Source organism: Eptesicus fuscus, chromosome 19 (genome assembly GCF_027574615.1).
Source record: "Eptesicus fuscus isolate TK198812 chromosome 19, DD_ASM_mEF_20220401, whole genome shotgun sequence".
In the NCBI taxonomy this organism is placed as follows: Eukaryota; Metazoa; Chordata; class Mammalia; order Chiroptera; family Vespertilionidae; genus Eptesicus; species Eptesicus fuscus.
The window spans coordinates 13,509,904-13,531,045 of record NC_072491.1 but is presented as its reverse complement, the minus strand read 5'-3'; the positions used below and the strand labels follow the sequence as shown (position 1 = coordinate 13,531,045).

The window sequence follows — 21,142 nt, the reverse complement described above, 5'->3', positions numbered from 1 at the left end:
CTCAGGATAATCTCATCTTGAGATCTTTAACTTAATGACATCTGTAAAGTCCTTTTTTTTAAAAAAATAAGATCAGCCCTGACCGGTTTGGCTCAGTGGATAGAGCGTCAGCCTGCGGACTGAAGGGTCCCAGGTTCGATTCCGGTCAAGGCATGTACCTTGGTTGCGGGCACATCTCCAGTGGGGGTTGTGCAGGAGGCAGCTGATCGATGTTTCTCTCTCATCGATGTTTCTAACTCTCTATCCCTCTCTCTCTTCCTCTCTGTAAAAAAAATCAATAAAATATATTTTAAAAAAATAAAAAATAAAAAAAAAATAAGATCATATGCACAGGTTCTAGAAGTTAGAACATGAACATATCATTGTTGAGGGTCACCATTCAATCCCCTCCATCTGAGATTCCCTCTAATCGTCGGGAAGTCATGTGATTTTAGTGAGTGACTTTTTTTTTTTTTTTTGCATGAGAGCCACTATCGCTGAAAAATCATCACCCCACTTTAAAAAGCATTATACAGCACATAATTGTGACCATATTACATTTCGGATGGACTTGCTTTAGCAAGTGATGAGACAATATAAAAGCTACAGGTTTTGTACACCGGTTTGTAAATATCTATATAATACTAACATCCACTTGGTGAGGATGGGGATATACATAGGAAAATGGCTGAGATGTTTCTACAGTAAAAACCAGCATGATGGAACAAAATTATAATTGGTTGAAATGGGTCTCTAAAAAAAGAAAAATGCATGCTAATTGAATCTGAGTTAAAAGGTCGTTTTTATTAATCTTAGTAATTTGCACACAAAGGGACAACCCAACAATGCACGACTAGCTTGAATTATCAAGAAGAAGAAAACCATGGGAAGAAGAAATGGGAGTTTGTCTGATGAAATAAACATGAAGTCGATCTCATTGTGAAGTCATGTTGTGAGTGATAAGAGTTCAACTTCCCAGAGTCCTCTATGGTTGTGTGTGTCCTTGGAATGTCAGAGCGAGGAGTAAGGGAGTGCACAGCCATGTACATTCTCTAGGGCCTGTTAGGGTGCCCCCCAAAGACATAGGATGAGTCTGGATGCCTGTACCTTATAGGCTTGAGTAGATGTTCTAGAACGGTGCTTCTCAAGTGTTGGGGTGCATCAGATTCACCTGTAGGGCTTTGGAAAAATGCAGTTGTCTGGGCCCATTCCCAAAGATTCAGTATGTCTGGGATGTGGCAAAGAATTGGCCTTTCTCACAAGCTCCCAGGTGGGCGGATGCTGCCAGTCTGACGTCAGACCACACTTGGAGGAGCCCAGTTCTAGGGCAAATGGAAATCACTGAATCTTGCGGGTGCATCCTTATGGTCTTAGAAAGCACTATGTCTGTCGTTGAGGTCCTATATAAACCATCAATGAAGCCCATGTGACGGGTTATTCTTCTCGATCCTTTCCCTCTGGGGTGCAAACACCCCACTAGGAAGACGAGGCAGTTAACTATGTGGTAGACTTGCGTACCACCTGCTCCAAGAAGTCCGCTTGTTCTCAAGCCAGCAGTCCCATCCTAAAACACTCATTCCTTTTGTAAGGGCATTGTCATCTCCTGGCATTAAAATGCAAATACTCTTGGGATAATAAAAACTGCCACAAACGGAGAACTCACGGGGTGTCAAGGCTGTGTCGAGGCTTTTACCAACGTGACCTCACCTGATCCTCACAACCCACCGTGCGGTAGGTATGAGCACCCTCCTCCTGCCGAGAAGTTGCTGCTTGCAGAAAACCACGTGGCTGGTAGCAGGCCAACCTGTGAGATTGGAATCCGGGTCCGTTTGCTGCCAAAGGCCAAACTTTTAACCACTGCCTATATTTATCTTGCAAATCAAACAATAAATCGTCACCAGGTACTAACACCTTGTAGAGAAAAATCACAGCACAGCCTCCATGGCAACTCGCTGGTAGAGAAATGCTGTGGAAAGTTCGATGGGGCAGAGAGACATGTCTGGATGATTGCAAATTGCTTCACAAAGGAGAACGAGTTTGGGGTGCTGCCCTGGAGAGAAGCAGAGAAAGCACCCCCACATCCTGCAGGCACCACGAAGACCCAAAGTTCAAAAGCCAGCCCTTTGGAAAAAACAATGGGCGTTTCAGCAAAGGGCGCTGAGCATGGGTGAATGCGCAATGCTTTCATGCATGTTTCTGGCAAGTTACATTCTACACAGAATTATAGGACTGGATTCTTTTTTAACTGTTACGGGCAGCATGATGGTAAATCATTTTGCTATCTTTTATTTTTTCATTTTTTTGCATATGATCAGTGGTGTATGTGTGTGATTCTGGAATGCCGTCAAAGGAATTTTTAATGCTTTCCCCTTAATTAAGTTTCACATGCTGGGTAAATTATAACTACCCCTTTTAATTATTTTTGTATATATTGCTGGAGATTAAAAGGAACGGTGTAATTAATATAAAAATTGCTTCTCTCCTGAAAGATGTGGATTCTGTCTGGACTGGTGAAATAATGAAGCTGGAATGCTGAAAACAGCTCAGGGCACTACTGCCAATTCAGTGTGCACACAATGAAGCCGAAAAAGATTTTTTTAAAGCCAAGAACTCGGGGTGGTTTATATGTTTGAGAACTGGATATACAAGAAATCCACTTAGGGCGGCACCCGAAGCACAGGAAGAGCGGACACGGGAGGGGAGGACACACAGGCCTGAATTTAATTTCTGTCCTCCTCTCACCAAGCCCTGCGACCTTCCGTGAGTTATGAACCTCTCCGAACCTGTATTTCCTCATCACCAAGAGAGAGACAGTATCTACGACAACAGACCCTACTAGTACCGTGGTGGGTGACGGTCCTACTTTGCCCATCTCATCTGACCTCAACCAATTGGTCCTCTTTGTCTGTGAAGGTCACATGGGATCAGCTCCAACTCAGGAAACAGTGCGGGGTCGTTCTAGGAGGATTCGCTCGGACTTGAAACAGGTGGAATACATAAACCTTAGTCCAAGTAGATTCTGAGACGTTTTTCTGTTTTTCAAACGCAAAAAAGCAGCTCCTTAACACCTGAATGGCTTACAAGAAGTCTAATGAGCCACTTCCTTTAGAATGCTTTTCCCGAGTCAGAGGTCGATGTGTTTCCTTAGGTGTGTTGACACTTGAGCTGGGTTTTAGAGGCATTAAATGTATTTCCATCATTTGGTCCTGGCCCCTGAGCAAATAACAGGAGCAGACCAGTTTTTAGGAGCTGAGTGTGTGCTGAATGTATATACTTCACCAACATTCGCTTGGACAATTCTGATCAGTAGCTCTTTAAATTATTCCTACTTTATGGAGTAGGAAACATGTACCTTCCCTCCTAATGGTCACTTAGTTTTAAGGGGCCAAGCTCGGAGTGGAACTTAAGAAGTTCTGTCTACATACGAAGCCAGAGCCCTCTGATTTCCACGATAATTCAACCTCACAAATGAGCACTTTGCCATACACAACCCGGAACACCGATGGCAGAAATTATACGAAGACATAATCTATGACTCACAGAATGTGACTGCAAAAAGAGTGACTCTTGATATTAAAGTAGGAGCTGATAATCTTATTACTAATGACTATCATATTCTCACAGATATCATTTAAGATGCAACCTTTTTTGGAATTTTCCCTTTAGGCTAAACCCAATATTTTATTTGGGTTTGAAGCACCTGTTTCTAAAGAAGGAATTGTATGGGCCAATGTTACATCAATGTTGTATTAGTCATAATTGTAGAGTAAGATAAGCACTGTACATGGTAGCCCACTACTGTGTTCCATGTATGTTAGTACTTTTATTCTATTTCATTTTTCAAAGAATGCAGATCCTGACTTGATTTCAAACTGACCAAAGGTCATTTCCTATGTGCAGACACACAAGCACACATGCTTATGTACCTACATGTGCACTGTGGCTTCTAACTCTGAATTTAAATCAACTTGGATGGGCTTAAAACTAAGCTCTTTTTATTCATCTATGTTACTCAGTGGTATTTAACTTCATTCAAACCATTTTGTCTCTTCAAACTCTTTTGTCTCTTACAAATCATGCCTGGTACTTTCTGATAGTCTGCTGAATGCATGAAGACATGGATAGTGCTTTGGTAACGAACTTATTCTTGTATACTGCATGAACTAGCCATGTTTTATTTTCAGTTTTCCATTCTTCGTTTCACCAGTTACATAGTAACACCCTCAGGGACTGGGGTGGGACAAGAAGTTACAGGCACAGGAGCCGAAGTTACTGCCCAAAGTGGCATCAGCCATCCTCTCAGACCTACACACGGGGCTCCCTCCCCCTAGCACAATAGTGCCCAACCTCTTTCCACCCCAAATGATATTCCCAGAAACTGTAATACTCCCCAGTTAAAGCAACACTAATTCATAAAAGAAAATTGAGTTCTTTCTCAAACGATGGTACTCTATTAGTCATAAGGGTCTTGAAAATTGCCATTCTATGATAAGACACCCAATCGCCTCTCAAAGACCAACTCTAGTGTCTGGCAGCCCTCCGTGTCAGCAATAATTTTGAAACACATAAAGCTGGACTTTTGAGAGGCAGGCAGAACAGATTTAAACAAAAGAAATGGCTTTGAGGTAATGGGAAGTTCAGGACACGGACACATTACAAGAACTGTAAACCCTCACGTGGATTTCCTTTCACTAAGTTTGAACCACAGACTCAATCCCTTCAGCTGCTCAAGTTCCATTCAGATTAACCTCCATTTCCCATCGCCTCAATGGCCCCGGGCCCAAGCACACAGACCACGCTGGGAACAGACACAGGCGGTGAGTCTGTTATGTGTGTGACGGGAGCGGGGTGTGGGAGGGGAGACTGCACTGGCTATTCTAGTTTGTTACATGAGTGATTTTTGCAATCCCTGCTATTTGAATTACTCATGTTGCTATTCCTGTTTATTTCCCATTCATTATTAGAGAGTGTCGATATTATTTCAAAATTGAAATTCTAATTTTATTAGATAGATTTCTTCAAGAAGATAACTTTGGCCCGGCCGGCGTGCCTCAGTGGTTGAGCATTGACCTATGAACCAGGAGGTCATGGTTCGATTCCGGGTCAGGGCACATGCCTGGGTTGTGGGTTCAATTCCCAGTGTGGGGCGTGCAGGAGGCAGCCAATCAGTGATCCTCTCTCATCATTGATGTTCTATCTCTCTCCCTCTCCCTTCCCCCAAAAATCAACAACAAATAAAAAAATAAAAAAGAAGATAACCTTGTCCTTCAAGGGAGGAAGCTGTTGCTGCTGTCAGGGTTTTCCTTTGTAATGTTGACTGACCAGCACCTGGGGGCTGTCAGTGTGAGTTCAACCGAATCAGCAGCCACCTCAGAAAAGCCACAGAACCTCTCTAAGCTGGGGTGCTTCCCGGTCTGAGAGGTGGGGATGGTACCAGCACCCACCTCGGGGCTCGCTGAACAAGGACGAGCCGCTCAGACCTCGACTTTTCGGAGAAACCAGTGGCGGCTCCGCATTCCTGGAGCCCCTTCAAAGAACTTTTCCCAGATTAGCTTCACCTGATTTTGGCTTCCACATCTCCAAGGGCTTAATTTAATTTGGGGAAAACCTTCTCTTGGCAAGTTTGCGATTTTGTAAACAAAAAGGAAAAACTTTAGGTTTGTCTGTTTTCGCACTTGGGGGTGTTGCGAAGACGTAAAGCTTGTTCCTGTTGAAAGGCGGGGTGAGCGAGCGAGGCCTCCGGCGAATGCTGGAGGGCGGCCGAGACCACCAGCTCTGCGGTTCTGTTCAGTAAACAGAGTCTCATGAAGCCATCAGACTCTGCCTCCAGGCACCATTTGTCATTTTTCAAGCCGACCGAATAATACTAAAGAAATGTGAGATCGTCAGGTTATCTGTTGTTTCATTAAAATGAATCAATGAAGAAGGAAAATAATTGGGCCCAAGCAAAACACATGAAATCAAATGAAAGCCTAGGTTATGTGTTTGAGATGAAAGCATGATCTTATACAGCTAACGATAAAGGAAAAGTCCCACCAATTAGGGGGGAACGAATGTGGTGCCCAGTAAATGTGAAAAAAGGGATGGAAGACAGGAATAAACATTTTACAGTATTAAATACAGTGGATCTATGAAGTAGTTTTAGGTGTGTGTGTGTGTGTGTGTGAATTTTGAAAGCTCATATTCCAAACCAGTATCTCTTTAAGAAACTATTTCACCCTCTCATTAAAACAGATTCTGAGGGGCCTCCCACCATCCTCTCTGGAACATTCCTTCTGTTGAACTATTCAGGGTTTTTAAATCATCAGCAGAAAGGAAACCATTTAGCAGAAAAGGTTTATTAACTAACTAGAGGCCTGGTGCACGAAATTCGTGCGTCGGGGGGTCTCCCCCCTCAGCCCAGCCTGCACCCTCTCCAATCTGGGACCCCTGTGGGATCAGCCAAAACCGGCAGTTGGACATCCCTCTCACAATCCGGGACCACTGGCTCCTAATTGCTCACCTGCCTGCCTGCCTGATCACCCCTAACTGTCCCTCCTGATGGCCTGGTCACCCCCAACTGCCACCCCCCATGGGCCTGGTCACCCCCAACTGCCTCCCCCACCAGCCTGGTCACCCCTCACTGCCCCCCTGCCAGCCTGGTCACCCCACACAGCCTGCTGCTCAGTCATTTGGTCGTCCCTCAGTAACCCCCCTGCCAGCCTGGTCACCCCACACAGCCTGCTGCTCAGTTGTTTGGTCGGCCCTCACTAACCCCCCTGCCGGTCTGGTCGCCCCACCCAGCCTGTTCAGTTGTCCGTTTGGTTGGTTCGGCTTTTATATAGATAGATAATGTCCTGGAACCAGATAAACATACTTCCCAGGAGCAGTAAGAAAAATGGTAAATGACCACATATACTGTAATATTTAATTTCTAAATCTAGATTAAAAAAAATTTTTTTTTGATAATTTGCTTTTAAACAATTTCAACTGTTTGGGAAACAATAATAATTTCTAGTTACGTTAAAAAGGAGTAATTTCACCCTGGCCGGTTGGCTCCATTGGGCAGTCACCCTGTGCATTGAAAGGTCACTGGTTTGATTCCCGGTAAGGGCACAGGCGTTTAACTACGAGCTGTTAAACAAGTTTCATCCTAAGGGCTATAGGATAATAAAATATTTTAAATATAAGAAATTAAAGACTAAATACATATTTAGCCCCCCTGGCATCTAGAAAACTAGGACCAAAATTGATTCTTTCAGAAAGGCACAGAAGTGAGTGTGACCCAGCCGGATTTCCCAGCTAGCTAGACACGTGCCTGCTACCACAGTGCTACCTACATACACAAAACCACACGCGGAGTTCATCAGCCAGTCAACACTGGTTGAGCATCTATTCTGTGCCAGGCTCTGCAGCAGGTGCTGGGTATACAAAGGTAAAAAATAAATAAAAATCCTCTCTCTAGTCAAGAAGCTCAGCATCTAGTGTGATGGACAGAATGTAAAATGTTAAACCAACTGAAACATGGCCAAGTGCTACCGTCTAGATAGAAACCAAAACCCTGCAGGGGCGTGGATACCTCTGCCGGGAAGATTAGGAAGATCTCCCCAAGTGGGGACAGGGGAACGAGTTCTTTAGGGGTAAACGATCTACCAGGTAAAGGAGGATGGGGGGCTATTCTAGGAAAGGGGAGCCTCGGAGGCGGAACAAAGGAGAGATGGGAAGTAACTAGAAAATCTGGCAGAGGGCAAAAATAGGCCTATAGATTTGGCATTCAGAAATTTTAATAAAAACTAGGTTACACTGGATTGAGACATGAGCAATAGTTAGGGTGCAGGGTAGGAAGTGGGCTCCTCTCTTAAGAAACATAAAGTGGAAGAAAGAGGAAGACCCAGCAAGAGCTGGAAAGGAAGTCTGCAAAGATCAGGACCTGGGCGGATGGGCAGTTGGTGAGCCATGGCGTTGTCCTGGACCCTTTCCGGAGCGTCTAGAAAATTCTATCAGGACACCCCGATCACCCCAGGCACACCTGCTGAGGAGGAAGTGATCCCCCCCGCGCCACAAAAGTTATTGTCCTCAACAAAATGAGCTTCTAGGACTCACACAGAAACGTGCATGTAATAACTGAAAACCCACCATGGCTCAAACATCGAAAATTAATATATTCTGCCTGACCTAAGATTCAACTTTTAGAAATACTTGCATTTTATGTTTTAAAACACATAACCTTCATAGCCAACCATACTTTTATCACCTAAATGTTTTCTAACTGAAGTTGAAGACGAAAAGGAATTTCCTGTAACAGCGGCTATAGCACGTGTCTATAAAACAGGGTGCCTCGGACTGGGCGAGCTTGTGCTCACACTGAGAGCCGAGGACAGACAGACAGCAGGACCCGGGGCCACGCGGTGCCTGCCGCACGCCCGGCTCTTCCCTCCGGTGGAGGAGGCAGGGACCACGGCCGCTGTTCTAATTTAGCTCTCACTCTGCCTGGACTCTCACCAGCCCTGAAGGGTTGGTTGTTGTTGTTACTTTTAAGTTGGCGGCTCTCAAGGGGTTTTGTTTTGAGTCAAATTTACTTTTTACTTTTCATACCTATTTGGAAGTGTGGAGACAGTCTAGGGAAACATCGAAAATAAAAATTCCATTTACGTGGGCTCTTTGTAAAGGAAGGTAGCCGGCACTTACCCTCCTGCAGGGAGAGAGCAGATTTGTATAATCCTGGGGGAGGAGAGCCCTCCAAGGGCCAAAACTGAGTGGCAGGGTGGGAAACCCTGCTGAAGAGGGGTGAGCTGCAGGACACTCTTATCTCCTAGGCCCATCTGGGCCATGAATTCATGCTGACTACCTGGCTGCCTGGCTTTCTGAAAGGGGACAACTGCCTCCCCAATCCGCCTTCCCACCCCTCCTCCCCAATCTCCACCCTCCCCCTTTCTGCACAGCTCTGACTAGCCCAGCCCAGCCCAGGTTTGGCTATGAAAACTGTAAGAAAACACATTGGTAGGACATAGCCAGAGCCAGCCTCCTCTGGGAAAACCAACGGCCGGGGGGGGGGGGGGGGGAGTGTTACTTAATTGTAATCACAACTTGTATTTGAAAGTGGAGTATGACTCCAGACAAGAGAGCTCCTCCCCCTGGACAGATCCGCCAGCGGAGAAATTCCCAGTGGTCAGCGTAACCTGCCTTCTCACCGGCTCCTCTTTGAACTCTCAGAGAAAACTATTTAGAACGAGACTTGAAGAAATGTGTCGACTTAGTTGGAACTGACGTTTTCATGGAAAGCTTTACTTCAATATAAAACTTCTATCAACAGGGCACAATTTAAAAACTGGCTCTTAAGAAATAGATCTGTAAGAGGGCACAAATGAAAATCCTATAATCACATGTTCGTAGCCAGAGATGTGCTATAATTGCCTGCTAATTACCCGTGGAAAATTACAGGATTAATATTAACAATGTAACTCGTACATTCTGATGTATTATAATCACCTGCAGGGAAAGGTGACTGTGCACCTACATTAAAGACAGAGCTTGACTAAAGAGCACAGGGTTGATTTCACAATTTAACTACAAAAGTGTATCAATAATGGCTACATTGCATGTGACCCTCAAGTAATGATGCTTATTTGTATATGCCTATGGAATCCATCCGAGTACCTTATCCAGACCACCCATTCGGAAGATGCAAACCCAGCCATGTTCATTCTTTTAGAACACCTATGTCGTAAAGCAGTGAAGTAACTCTTAATTGTGTTCACCAGAAGGCAAGTCCGGGTGAATGTGCCTCAGTTTATCTGTTGTGGCTTCTGGCTTTCCTTCTATGAAGTTAATATTAATTGTCGAACGTCTAATTTCCCTTCTCTGCTTGAAAGGGAACAAATAGAAAAATGCGCCTGCCCCTCAAAGTGGTTTGGGAATTACCCACTGTTTGAGTAGACTTAATCGGTAGCTTCATTTTGTGACTTGTCCCGTCTCAGATATTTTTCCAGCGGCTCCCATTTGTGCTAAACTAGGTCACGCCACTTGTTGTCATTCACCCAGTGGGTGCACATGAGTGTGTGTGTGTGTGTAGGATTATATGAGAGAAAAGTCTGAAGGCAGGCAGGAGGCGATAAAGGAGAAAGAGAAGATCTGAAGTCTTATGAGAGCTGAGGAATCATTCTGGTCTGAGTAAAGTAAACCCTGTAATAATATCAAAGTTGAAAAAATAGATATGCCAGTCACATGCTTTTATTATTTGCCTTATTTGGACCTAGTCCACAATTTTATTTAAATGCTCCTCTCATTTTCTTGGGTAATAATTATAAGGCTAACTTTTCAAATAAAATAAAATTGTTCCTCTGCTCCCTGCAGATTGGCTACCAAGCAGGTTAAGGCAAGTATCTCCAAACCCTTGTCCTAGCCAGTCTGTCTTGGAGGTTTAGTGTATGACCTGGGGGAACAAGACTGTTCTTATCTCAGCTCATGCACTAATTAATGGGGGCAAGTCTCTTAGGATGGCAGGTCAACAGGCCTCTCTAGGCTCCGCTTCCTCGTTTATTAAAGATGTGGGACTCGTTAATAGAAGATATATGTTTGTGGGTGTGCGCACTTACGCGCGCGCATACGTGTGTGTGTGTGTGTGTGTGTGTGTGTGTGTGTGTGTGTGTGTGTGGTGTGAGGTAAAGACAGGCGTAAACATTTTGCAGGGTAAACTAGTAATTAGTTTTAATATGCTCTACCATGAGTCTCTCACCCTAACTTAGTCACTAACCTCTCTGCCATTGATCAAAGGGTTCCAGCAAGGGGAAGATAGAACGTCTGCAAACATCCTTCTAATGTAATTGCTCAGGAATACTTTCTGATACTCAGCACAATGGAAACCTCCACTTTCTCTGCACTCACTGGGACTGCAGCCTCTTGGTCTGCAGGACGGAGTTATGAAGCCTATGCATGAGAAATTACTTACTGCTGTGGAAACCGCATGGAACATGCTACACATTACTTAGAGACACATGTATTACTGCCTGTGTTTTCGAGTAATTTCTAGAAACTGTAAGATCCAATGCTGACTTCCCTGTTTTGCTCTGGGTCTCAGAGGTTGATTCCTGAAACTGCATTTGTTGGGAAGCACTCGTGGGAGATTCGGAGGCAGGGGCGCCCGGGCACTCCTTCGCCTCCCTGCTCTTGGCATTGAGAGGAGTCTCTGCAGAAACTCCCCTGGGGTTCTACCTCCTTTTGCAAAGCAGGTCCCTCTGTGGCCACAGCTCCTGCTGAGGCAGCCCCCACCATAGTTCCAGCTCTTTCTGGGTGGCACCTCCAACACCCACCACCTCCTCCTCCTTTTGATCCTCCAGCCCTGCAGTTAGAGCAGCAGATTCCTGCAGCTGCTCATGTCTGGATTGCCTCAGGGTGCCTCCAGCTCTTCCAACCTTTGCAACGAATTCCCTCCACGGCTCCCCTTGGCATGGGCTCTGCTCCCCTGCCTGGACCCTGAGTCTCGTCGAGGGACCACAGGTCTCTAGGGAACAGACATTGTGCTTAGGAGTATACGGACTCCAGAAAATGTACTGGGCAGATTCAGTACTTCTTAATGCCAGGGAAGGTCTCTCAAAGGTCTCATTGCCTGACCACGCAGTACTATTTGCACAAGACGTGTGTTAGAGTGAAGGAACACTGGACGGAGAATTGGAGAAATAGAACTCCCTATCCAGGCATGTACCTTGAAGCCCACCGAGCCTGGTCATTCACCTCACAGAGGGATCAGAGCTCACATGACCTGCTTAGAAATGGACACGGCTCTTGCAAATCTAAATATATTACTATTATCGATGGGACACAGTTGCCTTTCATACAATGAAAGTGCTTTGCACTCAGCCCAATTTCGATTTCTCAGCCTGATTGGCACTAAATGTAGTCGCAAAGGAGAAGTGCCTAGTCTGGTGCCTGGCACATCACGAGAGCTATGTGGGTCCTGGCTGCGACTTCTGTGCTGAGGACCTCCTGTGCCTCATGACAACTTGTCAGTTCACCAAAGACCACGCAGGGAGGCCGAGGTCAACTCACCGATGTCGAGGACCCTCTGCTTCGCCGTGTGCTGCCGAGAGTGCCAGTACTTCCAGTACTTCAGCTGCTCGTCTCGGTTTTTGTCTTCACTGAAGACCACCATCACCACGCTCTGCGAAGGCAAGAATAATGGAAGTTACTTTTTGTTCTGGGCCTCGGTTGCTCACACGGTCTCCATTCGGAAACTCCTACCAGAGGTGCATTTCTGTAATGCTGCTTTTCTTGCTTTACAAAAGCCCAGACATGCTCAGTTATATGGTTTTGTTTTAAAATAAGCCTACTGCCCTAGCAGGTTTGGCGCAGTGGATAGAGCATCGGCCTGCGGACTGAAGGATCCCGGGTCCGATTCTGGTCAAGGGCACATGCCTGGGTTGCAGGCTCAATCCGCAGTAGGGGGTGTGCAGGAGGCAACCAATCAATGATTCTCTCTTATCATTGATGTTTCTATCTCTCTGTCCCTTTCCCTTCCTCTCTGAAATCAATAAAAATATATTTAACCCTTTGCATTCGCTTGCTTTTTCTCGAGCTGCTACCAATGCTAACCGTGTCGAGTCACACTCGACATCCGAGTGCAAAAGGTTAAAAATAAACAAAATGAGCCTACTTAAAAAAATGATTGGAGCTCGGCCAGTGTGACTTAGTGGTTGAGCATCAACCTATGAACCAGGAGGTCATGGTTTGATTCCTCTAAGGGCTCATGCCCAGGTTGCAGGCTCGGTCCCCAGTGTGGGACGTGTAGGAGGCAGCCAATCAATAATTCTCTCTCATCATTGATGTTTCTATCTCTCTCTCCCTCTACTTTCCTCACTAAAATCAATAAAAAAATATGTTTAAAAAAAGATTGGAAATGAGAAGAGCACATAGAAAAAAAAAAATCCTACATCACCGAATCCGGTTTGGCTCAGTGGATAGAGCATAGGCCTGCGGACTCAAGGGTCCCAGGTTCGAATCCGGTCAAGGGCATGTACATTGGTTGCGAGCACAACCCCGGTAGGGGGTGTGCAGGAGGCAGCTGGTTGATGTTTCTCTCTCATCGATGTTTTTAGCTCTCTATCCCTCTCCCTTCCTCTCTGTAAAAAATCAATAAAATATATTAAAAAAAAAAAATCCTACATCATCTTTAACCTGAGTCATAAACAACCAGATAAACCAATTACTAGCAAATTTAATATTTTGTGAGGTAAGTAGGAATACCAAAAAATATTTTTCTTGAACTAAAAACAAGCATATTTTTTAAATTTCTTATCTTTAAATATAGAATCTGGCACCATTTATAAAGGCAGAAATATCTGTTTCTAGCCTAATTAAGTGCTTGAGGCTAGAATAATGGATTAATGAGAGAAATGCTAAAGTAATGAGAGGAATACTAAAAGATGAGTTCACATTGATGAGTACAGATGTACGTCACAGATATTTCATAGACCAAACGATACAAGGTAAACTATGTTTGTTATTTCAAAAGAATGTGTGATGTGTTTTGAAAATGAGCTTGAGAAACTCATAATCCAAAAACTCCGTTCGGTTCTCAATTATAAACAACCTCATTAAGCTACATACTGTATGTGTTAATTCACTGTCATTAAGACAATGAAGAAGGTACCAAAAACAAATAAACAAGCCCAAAGAACCCCTAATTACAGTATCAGGGATATGACTCTCCCTTCTCACTCCATATCCAACATACTTCTTAGACATTTCCCCACCATTCCACAAGAATATTTCATTGATTTGTTATATTCCTGAATACTTTCTCCTTTGTAGCATTTTACACTCTGGTAGCACAAATCATTTTACAACAAATCGTTTTACAACGGGCAGGAAAGTCCTTCAACCTCTTTTCAGAGCTCTGCTACACTTTTCCTTTTCAGTAGAGAGGGATTACGGTTCCCTTCCTTCTTGGCAGTAGCGAGAGTGCCAGAAGCTGGCAGGCCTCCAGGGTACTTTCATTTCCCACACATCGGACTAAAACTCATGAACGTGAAAATTCCTCCACGTCACTTTGGGGAAGGATCATAGCATGCCTCGCCCGTTGGCTCCTGAGTAAGCACTGGGCCGCGAGGGCTTTTAACCCAAGTTGCAAAGGGTCTGGGGACACAGATGAATTGCCTTCTCCTTTACAGAAAAGAAAGCAGCAGCAAAATATGCACAAATATGTTCTGACTTACAGCTACTCACTTGAAAAATTAAAATCAACTGATTGAAAACAACAGCAGCAGCTAGGTAGCGCACAGGCCATGAATGAAGCTGGGAAAATTCCTTGGATACATTCAGAAAGCATGTTCCAACCACGTCCCTTCCCCGGGGCTTATTGGTTACTGATTAAAATGATAAACTGCGAGCCAATAAGCTCTCTTGCCCCAACTCTCTGACATTTGTTCTAGAGTTATTTATTTTAGAATTTTTTCCACACCCTTCCCACAAGGCTCTGAGGTAGCAACTGCATTCCTCTGATCCCTCTGATTTACTGAAGACACGCGGCCCATACCCTGACTTTGCTGATGGGGTGTCGGAAGCATTTGTTGTCTCCCGTCTCACTGAGCGTTATGGCGTAGAACTGTCCCTTGTTGAGGTAGGTCATGGGGCCCTCCCCCTGCTTCTGACGGAGAGACTTGGTGGCCTCCAGGGTGTACTGAAACGTGCCGCTGTGAACAGAAAACAAACCGTGGTCAGAGTCACTCACTCGAACACTACTGATCAATTTCATTTCACATTGATTATCACTTTGTATGAATATTAACCAGTATTTACTCTGTTTCAGAGACAAAACACAGCATATGGCAAAAGAGATGAGGCCAGACCAAAGGTCACTGCTAACACAATGTACACAGGCGGCATTCTGAATAGTGGCCCGTAAACCAGATGGCTTGGAAGGGGAGGAAGTCCATGATGGGCCTGGCCAAAGGTTCAAGGCCATGCTAGGAAAACCTCTATTGGGTCTCAGCTGGCAATAGGCAATGCCTGAAGTTTAAGAATTTATAGAGCTTGCCACTTTTATCCTAGACACAAACCAAATGTGTGAATACTTTTGTTTAATTCACATACATCTAGTTCCATAACAGGGAGTATTTTGTGTGTGTGTGTGTGTGTGTGTGTGTGTGTGTGTGTGTGTGTTTTGTTTTCTAAGCCTGCAAAAGCACTCATGACAGGTATGTGCAAACAATGGTCCATGGGCCAAATCCGGCTCACTGACTGTTTTTGTAAATAAAGTTTTATTGGAACACAGCTACGTTCCTTCATTTAGTGAATGTGGATGGCTGCTTCTCCGGGGCTGCTTTCACACTGCATGGGCTGTGACTGCATAGCCACCAAATCTAAAATATTTACAAGTAGCCCATTACAGAAAAAGGTTGCAAATTGTTGCTCTAAATGACTGCCCTAATATTTTAAAAATATGATTTAACTTAACAAAAACACTGGGTTTCCCAACTTTGAAGAAAATATCAATTGTCTAAAAGGAGCAGCAGGTATGCATCATAATCTCTTTAAACATGCTCATTCAGAAATATTTATTGCTGCTACACCACAGGACGGCACACACTGCTGACACAACAACAAAAACTGTGTATTTTTCTGAATCATCAGATTCTCTTCATGGAGTCTAACAATTTTTTAGCCCTTAAAATGGCTTACAAGATTACTGGCAACTCTTGCTTCCTATGTTGAACATTTTTGCAATGTCTGATTTTTTTTTTTTAACTTTTATAATGAGAAACCATTTGAAGGACAGAATAATATTCCTCTTACGTGATAAAAATCATAGGCGTAAGCTGATAAACTAAAAAAATTCCAGAATATGTCTTAGACCAAGGTGGGAAATAAATCATTCAAGACAGAATCAATTCCACTGTCATTTTGTATAGAGAAAGCAATTCCAATATAGCCACTGAATCATAAAATTTGCGGCCTGGACAGGGTATTAAGGACTGCCTACACCAGTAGCTTGCAACTTGTCTAGGGCACAGACTGCTTAAAAAATGAGAAGAAAGGTGTGAACCCTCTTCCCAGAAAAAAAGCACATATGAACATAAATGATTCTGAATATAATTTCAGGGATCTCTCTATCCCTCTCCCTTCCTCTCTCAAATCAATAAAAAAAAACTTGTTTTTTTTTAAAGGTTAGAAAGTATAACTTGGGGGTACATTTACTTTCTTTTGTTTTGTTTTTTAATATATTTTTATCGACTTCAGAGAGGAAGGGAGAGATAGAGAGATAGAAACATCAATGCTGAGAGACATTCGTTGATTGGCTGCCTCTTGCACGCCCCCTACTGGGGATCGAGCCCGCCACCTGGGCATGTACTAGTATGTGCCCTTGACCGGAATCGAACCTGGGACCCTTCAACCCGCAGGCCGACGCTCTATCCACTGAGCCAAACCAGCTAGGGCTTGGGGGTACATTTAAAGGCTCATCCGTTCATCAGTTTCCAGGGGCATCTCCTGGTAACCTACCTTGATGTCTGGTCATACATGTATTCCTCAGCCCCAACTGAAGCACTTCGAAATTTCTACAAAATATCCAAGTTACAGAAATTAAAACCAAGAAGTGAGTCATTATTACAAATTTTAAAAAGTGATAGATGTATCCAAACTGTTTTGTCCTCACTTTAGAAAGGAAAATCATATATTGTTTGGCACTGCATTTTCAACTGTCGTGAAAGGAGCTACCCTTTGTGCGCAGAACCCACATATCACCTGCAGTGGGAACTACCCTCAACAAAAAGCATGTGTGCTTTGTATATTATTCACGGGTCTGCAGGTGTTCTTAGAGTGTCTGTAGGTTCTGGAAACTGTTTCCTCAAACATATAAAACATCTCTTCCACTGTCTATTACCTCTAATGCTTATTCTAAGTCACAGAATCTGAGTTACTGGAACAGTAATTACACACATTGCAATCCAAGAATTATAGTAGAGGGGTTTGGAGCATAGTTTCTAGAGCGAGACTGTGTAGGGTCACGTTCTAGCTCTCTTGCCTGATATCTGTGTGAACTGAGGCAAATGCCTTATTTTCTCCATCTGTAAAATGCATACTTACAGTGATTAGAAGGACTAAATATGCAAATAAAGGATAAGAACAGTAAGCGTTATACAGTGGAACCTCGATTTTTTTTAACTTAATTTGTTCTGGAAAGCTGTTTGAGAAGCCATTTGTTCATGACAGAGAATCAAAGATTCAGATTTAAGCTTCTTTTATAATCAGTCAATCAATCAATCAATCAATCAATCAGCAAAGCATTTAATGGGAATTTTTTGAGGCTTTATCATCTTCATGGTGCCAGGAGAAATACAGAAAAACTACAAGGCACTGTCCTGTCCTCAGAGAGATAAAAATTGGTGGAGGAGATGGGTAAATTCACATGAAAAGCAACAAAAGAAACAACAAAAGTACAGCAAATGACTAACTATGAAAGGCTATGTTGAATCACTCATTTACTCATGCAGGTGTCTTGACTGGAAAAGTGCAGAATGGGCACTGCCAGGAAAGGAAAACCAGCAATATTAGAAGAGTTCATGGAGACTGTGACCTTTGCTCCGACCCTTGGAAGCCAAAGAGAACCTGGGTTTACTGAAGAAATTAAAGAAAGTAATCCGGGTGAGAGAGGACCACCATGATTCAAGACAAAATGATAGGTACAAATGTGGTTCGTGGATGGAGTCAAGGACATAGGCCTGCCCTGGTTATGAAGGAAGGACCTGAAAGTCCACAGTAGCCAAATGTGCTGAAGTCGATTAGAATTAAGTAAAGTTGAACATTCAGCTCCTCAGTCAAGCAGCCACCTTTCAAATACTACACTGACACATGGAACTAGTGGCTACCATCTGGGACAGCATAAAAGTCAATTTCCATCGTTGCAGAAAGTTCTATTGGACAGGACGAATTTATGAAAAGGTACTTATACTTAGTACAGTTAAGAATTAGGAATATTTGGAGTATGAGGATAGCATGAAGAAAAAGATACTTAAGGAAGTATTTTGGAGATAGAAGGGATGCATTTCCAAAGTCTTTGAAGGAATATGTAATAACCTGCAACAACACATAGTGAACCAGTATTAATAAACATGGCCTTGAGTAAATTTATTGTCAATGCCATAGAGCTCTGCAGCCTGGGGATAGGCTAGCCTACTAAAACATATTGGACTTCTAACGTCTGTGATTCTAATCCCCCGGGTGATATGAAAAGGTGTGATATACTACAACTGTTCGGACTCAAAGAGACTGTCTATGTGCTGACTGAAATAAAGAATCTCTCCAATAACTATCAGTGCATATGAACAAGAACTATGAAAAAAATAGTTGATATGTTTTAGACACAGAATTACTGTTCTCAAGTTTAAATTTTTTCCCTTAATTCTGTTACACTGTCTTTCAAACTTAAAAAAAATTAAATGTAGAGTCCACTTGGAATATATCACCATCCTCTATGAGACATGGTCATACTAATGGGTCACATGGCCCTAAATGATTTAGTATGAAGAATTAGAACCAAAATGCTTGGGCCATTCTGGCTACAGTTACCACGTTTCATAACTGTTTGGACATCTTTTGATATAATCTGTAGGATGCCTAAAGGCAAGCAGACAGCCAACGTCGCCATACCTTACTGTGATTTGATGTAGTGCATCTATATATTTAATTATTTAGGTCAAACTACTCCCTTCCTGACACCACTACACACACACACACACACACACACACACACACACACACACACACACACAAATGAGTCAGTCTCTAATAGAGAATGAAACCTGCTCATTCAACAAGGGTCTTAGACATTTTAATAATATTCCTAAAGGAATACTAGATTTTAGACAAACTTTCCTTAGTGAAATTTCCTTGGTGGGGTTACTGAGCTCACCTAATCTATAGCCTGTTGGCAATGCCACAGCTAAAGATCATAATAGAGCATTCCACTTAATTCACAGCAGATTGAAATACAATATGCAAGGTAAACACTGATTTCCAAGACTAGGAGAGCAGCTAAAATATTCCAACTATTCCAAATTCAGTGGGAATAATCTTCATATATAGTTTCTGGTAAGTTACTTTCTCATGCACCTAAAAATAAAACCCCAAATACAATAGCTTCCTTTCACCAGCCTCTTTATCTACAACACAAACACAACTGATAACACATCCCCCAAATAGCAGGATGGTTCGTTGACATTGGACAACATCCATGGACTCTTCTGTGACTAATGGAATATTTCTACACCACGTAAGAAAAACATCAGTGCAGCCCTTTAGTGAAAAAGCATGTACTTCACATTCCCGTGTGGAGTGATTTTAAAACAAATAAGCCAGCAGCGATCATTGTTTCTGTAAATTCTATGGGCACAGGAGAAGAATAGGTACAAAGTACACATACACACACTTGATTATTGAAAATACAAATTCTTTCTTGAATAATTCAATCAGACAAGGTCGTAGAACGTTATATTGTTTTTTTGTTCTTTTTTTTAAAAAAAAAATAGGCAGACAACTTCAGCTACCCTTTGGGAAAGTTACAAACTAGAAGAGGTCAAGGTAAAAACTTTAAAAAATAGAAGGTTTCCACACAAAAATCTCTTCATTCCTTATAAATATTTAATTTTTAAGATCAAAACTAAAACAAAGGAATCTGTCAGCTGAGAGTCAAAAAAATATTCCTCCACATACCTAGACCAATGGTGTATTGAAACCTGCTCATAATAAAAGATACAAACACATTGTTAAAAATAGCCGTCAACTCACAGTTCAATTCATTTAACCCACTTTAAAAGTAAATAGAGAACAAAAGTTAGCTGAGGGGCCCAGCCAGCCGGTTTGGCTCAATGGTTGAGCGTTGACCCATGAACCAAGAGGTTACTGGTTCGATTCCCGGTGGGGACACTTTCCTGGGTTGCCCGGTTGCGGCTATGACTCGATCCCCAGTGGGGGTGTGCAGAAGACAGCCGATGGATGTGTTTCTCTCTCATCGATGTTTCTCTCTCTCTCTATCCCTCTCCCTTCCTCACTCTCTAAAATCAATAAAAACATATTTAAAAAATAAAAAATTCAACAGATCTTAAATAAAATTTGTTTCTAAATTTAAAAAAAAAAAAAGTTAGCTGGGGGTTCTGGATTCAGGCTCTTGCTACTGATGAAAGAGCGGGGACTCACCTCCGAGGTTCCGTCCTTGAAGCTCTCGCTGTAAGTGCTGTCCGGGGTGCTGCGCTGGTCATCCTTGAGGTAGGTGCCGTGGCTGGCCATGGAGGGCGCACCGTACTGAGTCTGTTCAAAGATAACCACACGCTGCTCCTCCCCGTCCCCCCGGGGATAGTGCACGGGTGGGGCCATGAAAACTGGGGTGAAATCTTCGGCTTTCACCACCGTGATTCCTGACACGGGGATGATGGCTGGGCTCTCGGGCACGCTGGCGCTGTACTGTTCCCGTTTTGAATTCTCCAGGGGGTCTTGGTTTAGGGACAGGTTCACAGGAACAGTCTTTAGGACCTGTACTCGGTTTTCTCCTCCACTCAGGTTACTCTGGGCTTCGCCGGTGCCAAGACAGTTTCTGTGTGTTGAAACCCACCCCAAAATAGGATAGAGTTAGGAAGCTCACCATTTTGCAACTCGTGATAAAATAACGGACGCAGGCAGGCAATCATCAGCAGGTGTGAATGTATAATAATCGGAGGAAAGGCTGATGGTGAACTTCACAATGGGAGCCAAAGGATCTCTGCATCCCTAGGAGGACAACTACACGTGGGTGCCTCCTGCAATCAGTCCCACCTAGGAGGAGGAGGAGGAGGAAGAAGAAGAAGAAGGAGGAGGAGGAGGAGGAGGAGGAGGAAGAGGAGGAGAAGGAGGAGGAGGAGGAGAAGGAGGAGGAGGAGGAGGAGGAGGAGGAGGAGGAGGAGGAGGAGGAGGAGGAGGAGGAGGAAGAAGAAGAAGAAGAAGAAGAAGAAGAAGAAGAAGAAGAAGAAGAAGTTGTTGTTGACCCACCTAGAAAGTGCTATCACTTTATAGAAGAAGAAGAAGAAGAAGAAGAAGAAGAAGAAGAAGAAGAAGAAGAAGAAGAAGAAGAAGAAGAAGAAGAAGGAGGAGGAGGAGGAGGAGGAGGAGGAGGAGAAGAAGAAGAAGAAGAAGAAGAAGAAGAAGAAGAAGAAGAAGAAGA

The 21,142-nt window shown here is 43.5% G+C and overlaps 1 protein-coding gene across 1 annotated transcript in view; it reads right to left on the bottom strand.

Annotated features, from left to right (window-relative positions):
* Positions 1 to 21,142, bottom strand: part of GRHL2 (grainyhead like transcription factor 2) — a 128,134-nt gene that overhangs the window by 51,492 nt on the left and 55,500 nt on the right. Inside the window, exons 5-8 of the mRNA XM_054708262.1 lie at positions 20,146 to 20,539; positions 16,453 to 16,508; positions 14,489 to 14,645; positions 12,004 to 12,115 (exon numbers count right to left, since the gene is read on the bottom strand). Of these exons, the coding sequence (XP_054564237.1) occupies positions 12,004 to 12,115; positions 14,489 to 14,645; positions 16,453 to 16,508; positions 20,146 to 20,539 (719 nt within the window). The remainder of the gene's footprint in view (positions 1 to 12,003; positions 12,116 to 14,488; positions 14,646 to 16,452; positions 16,509 to 20,145; positions 20,540 to 21,142) is intronic.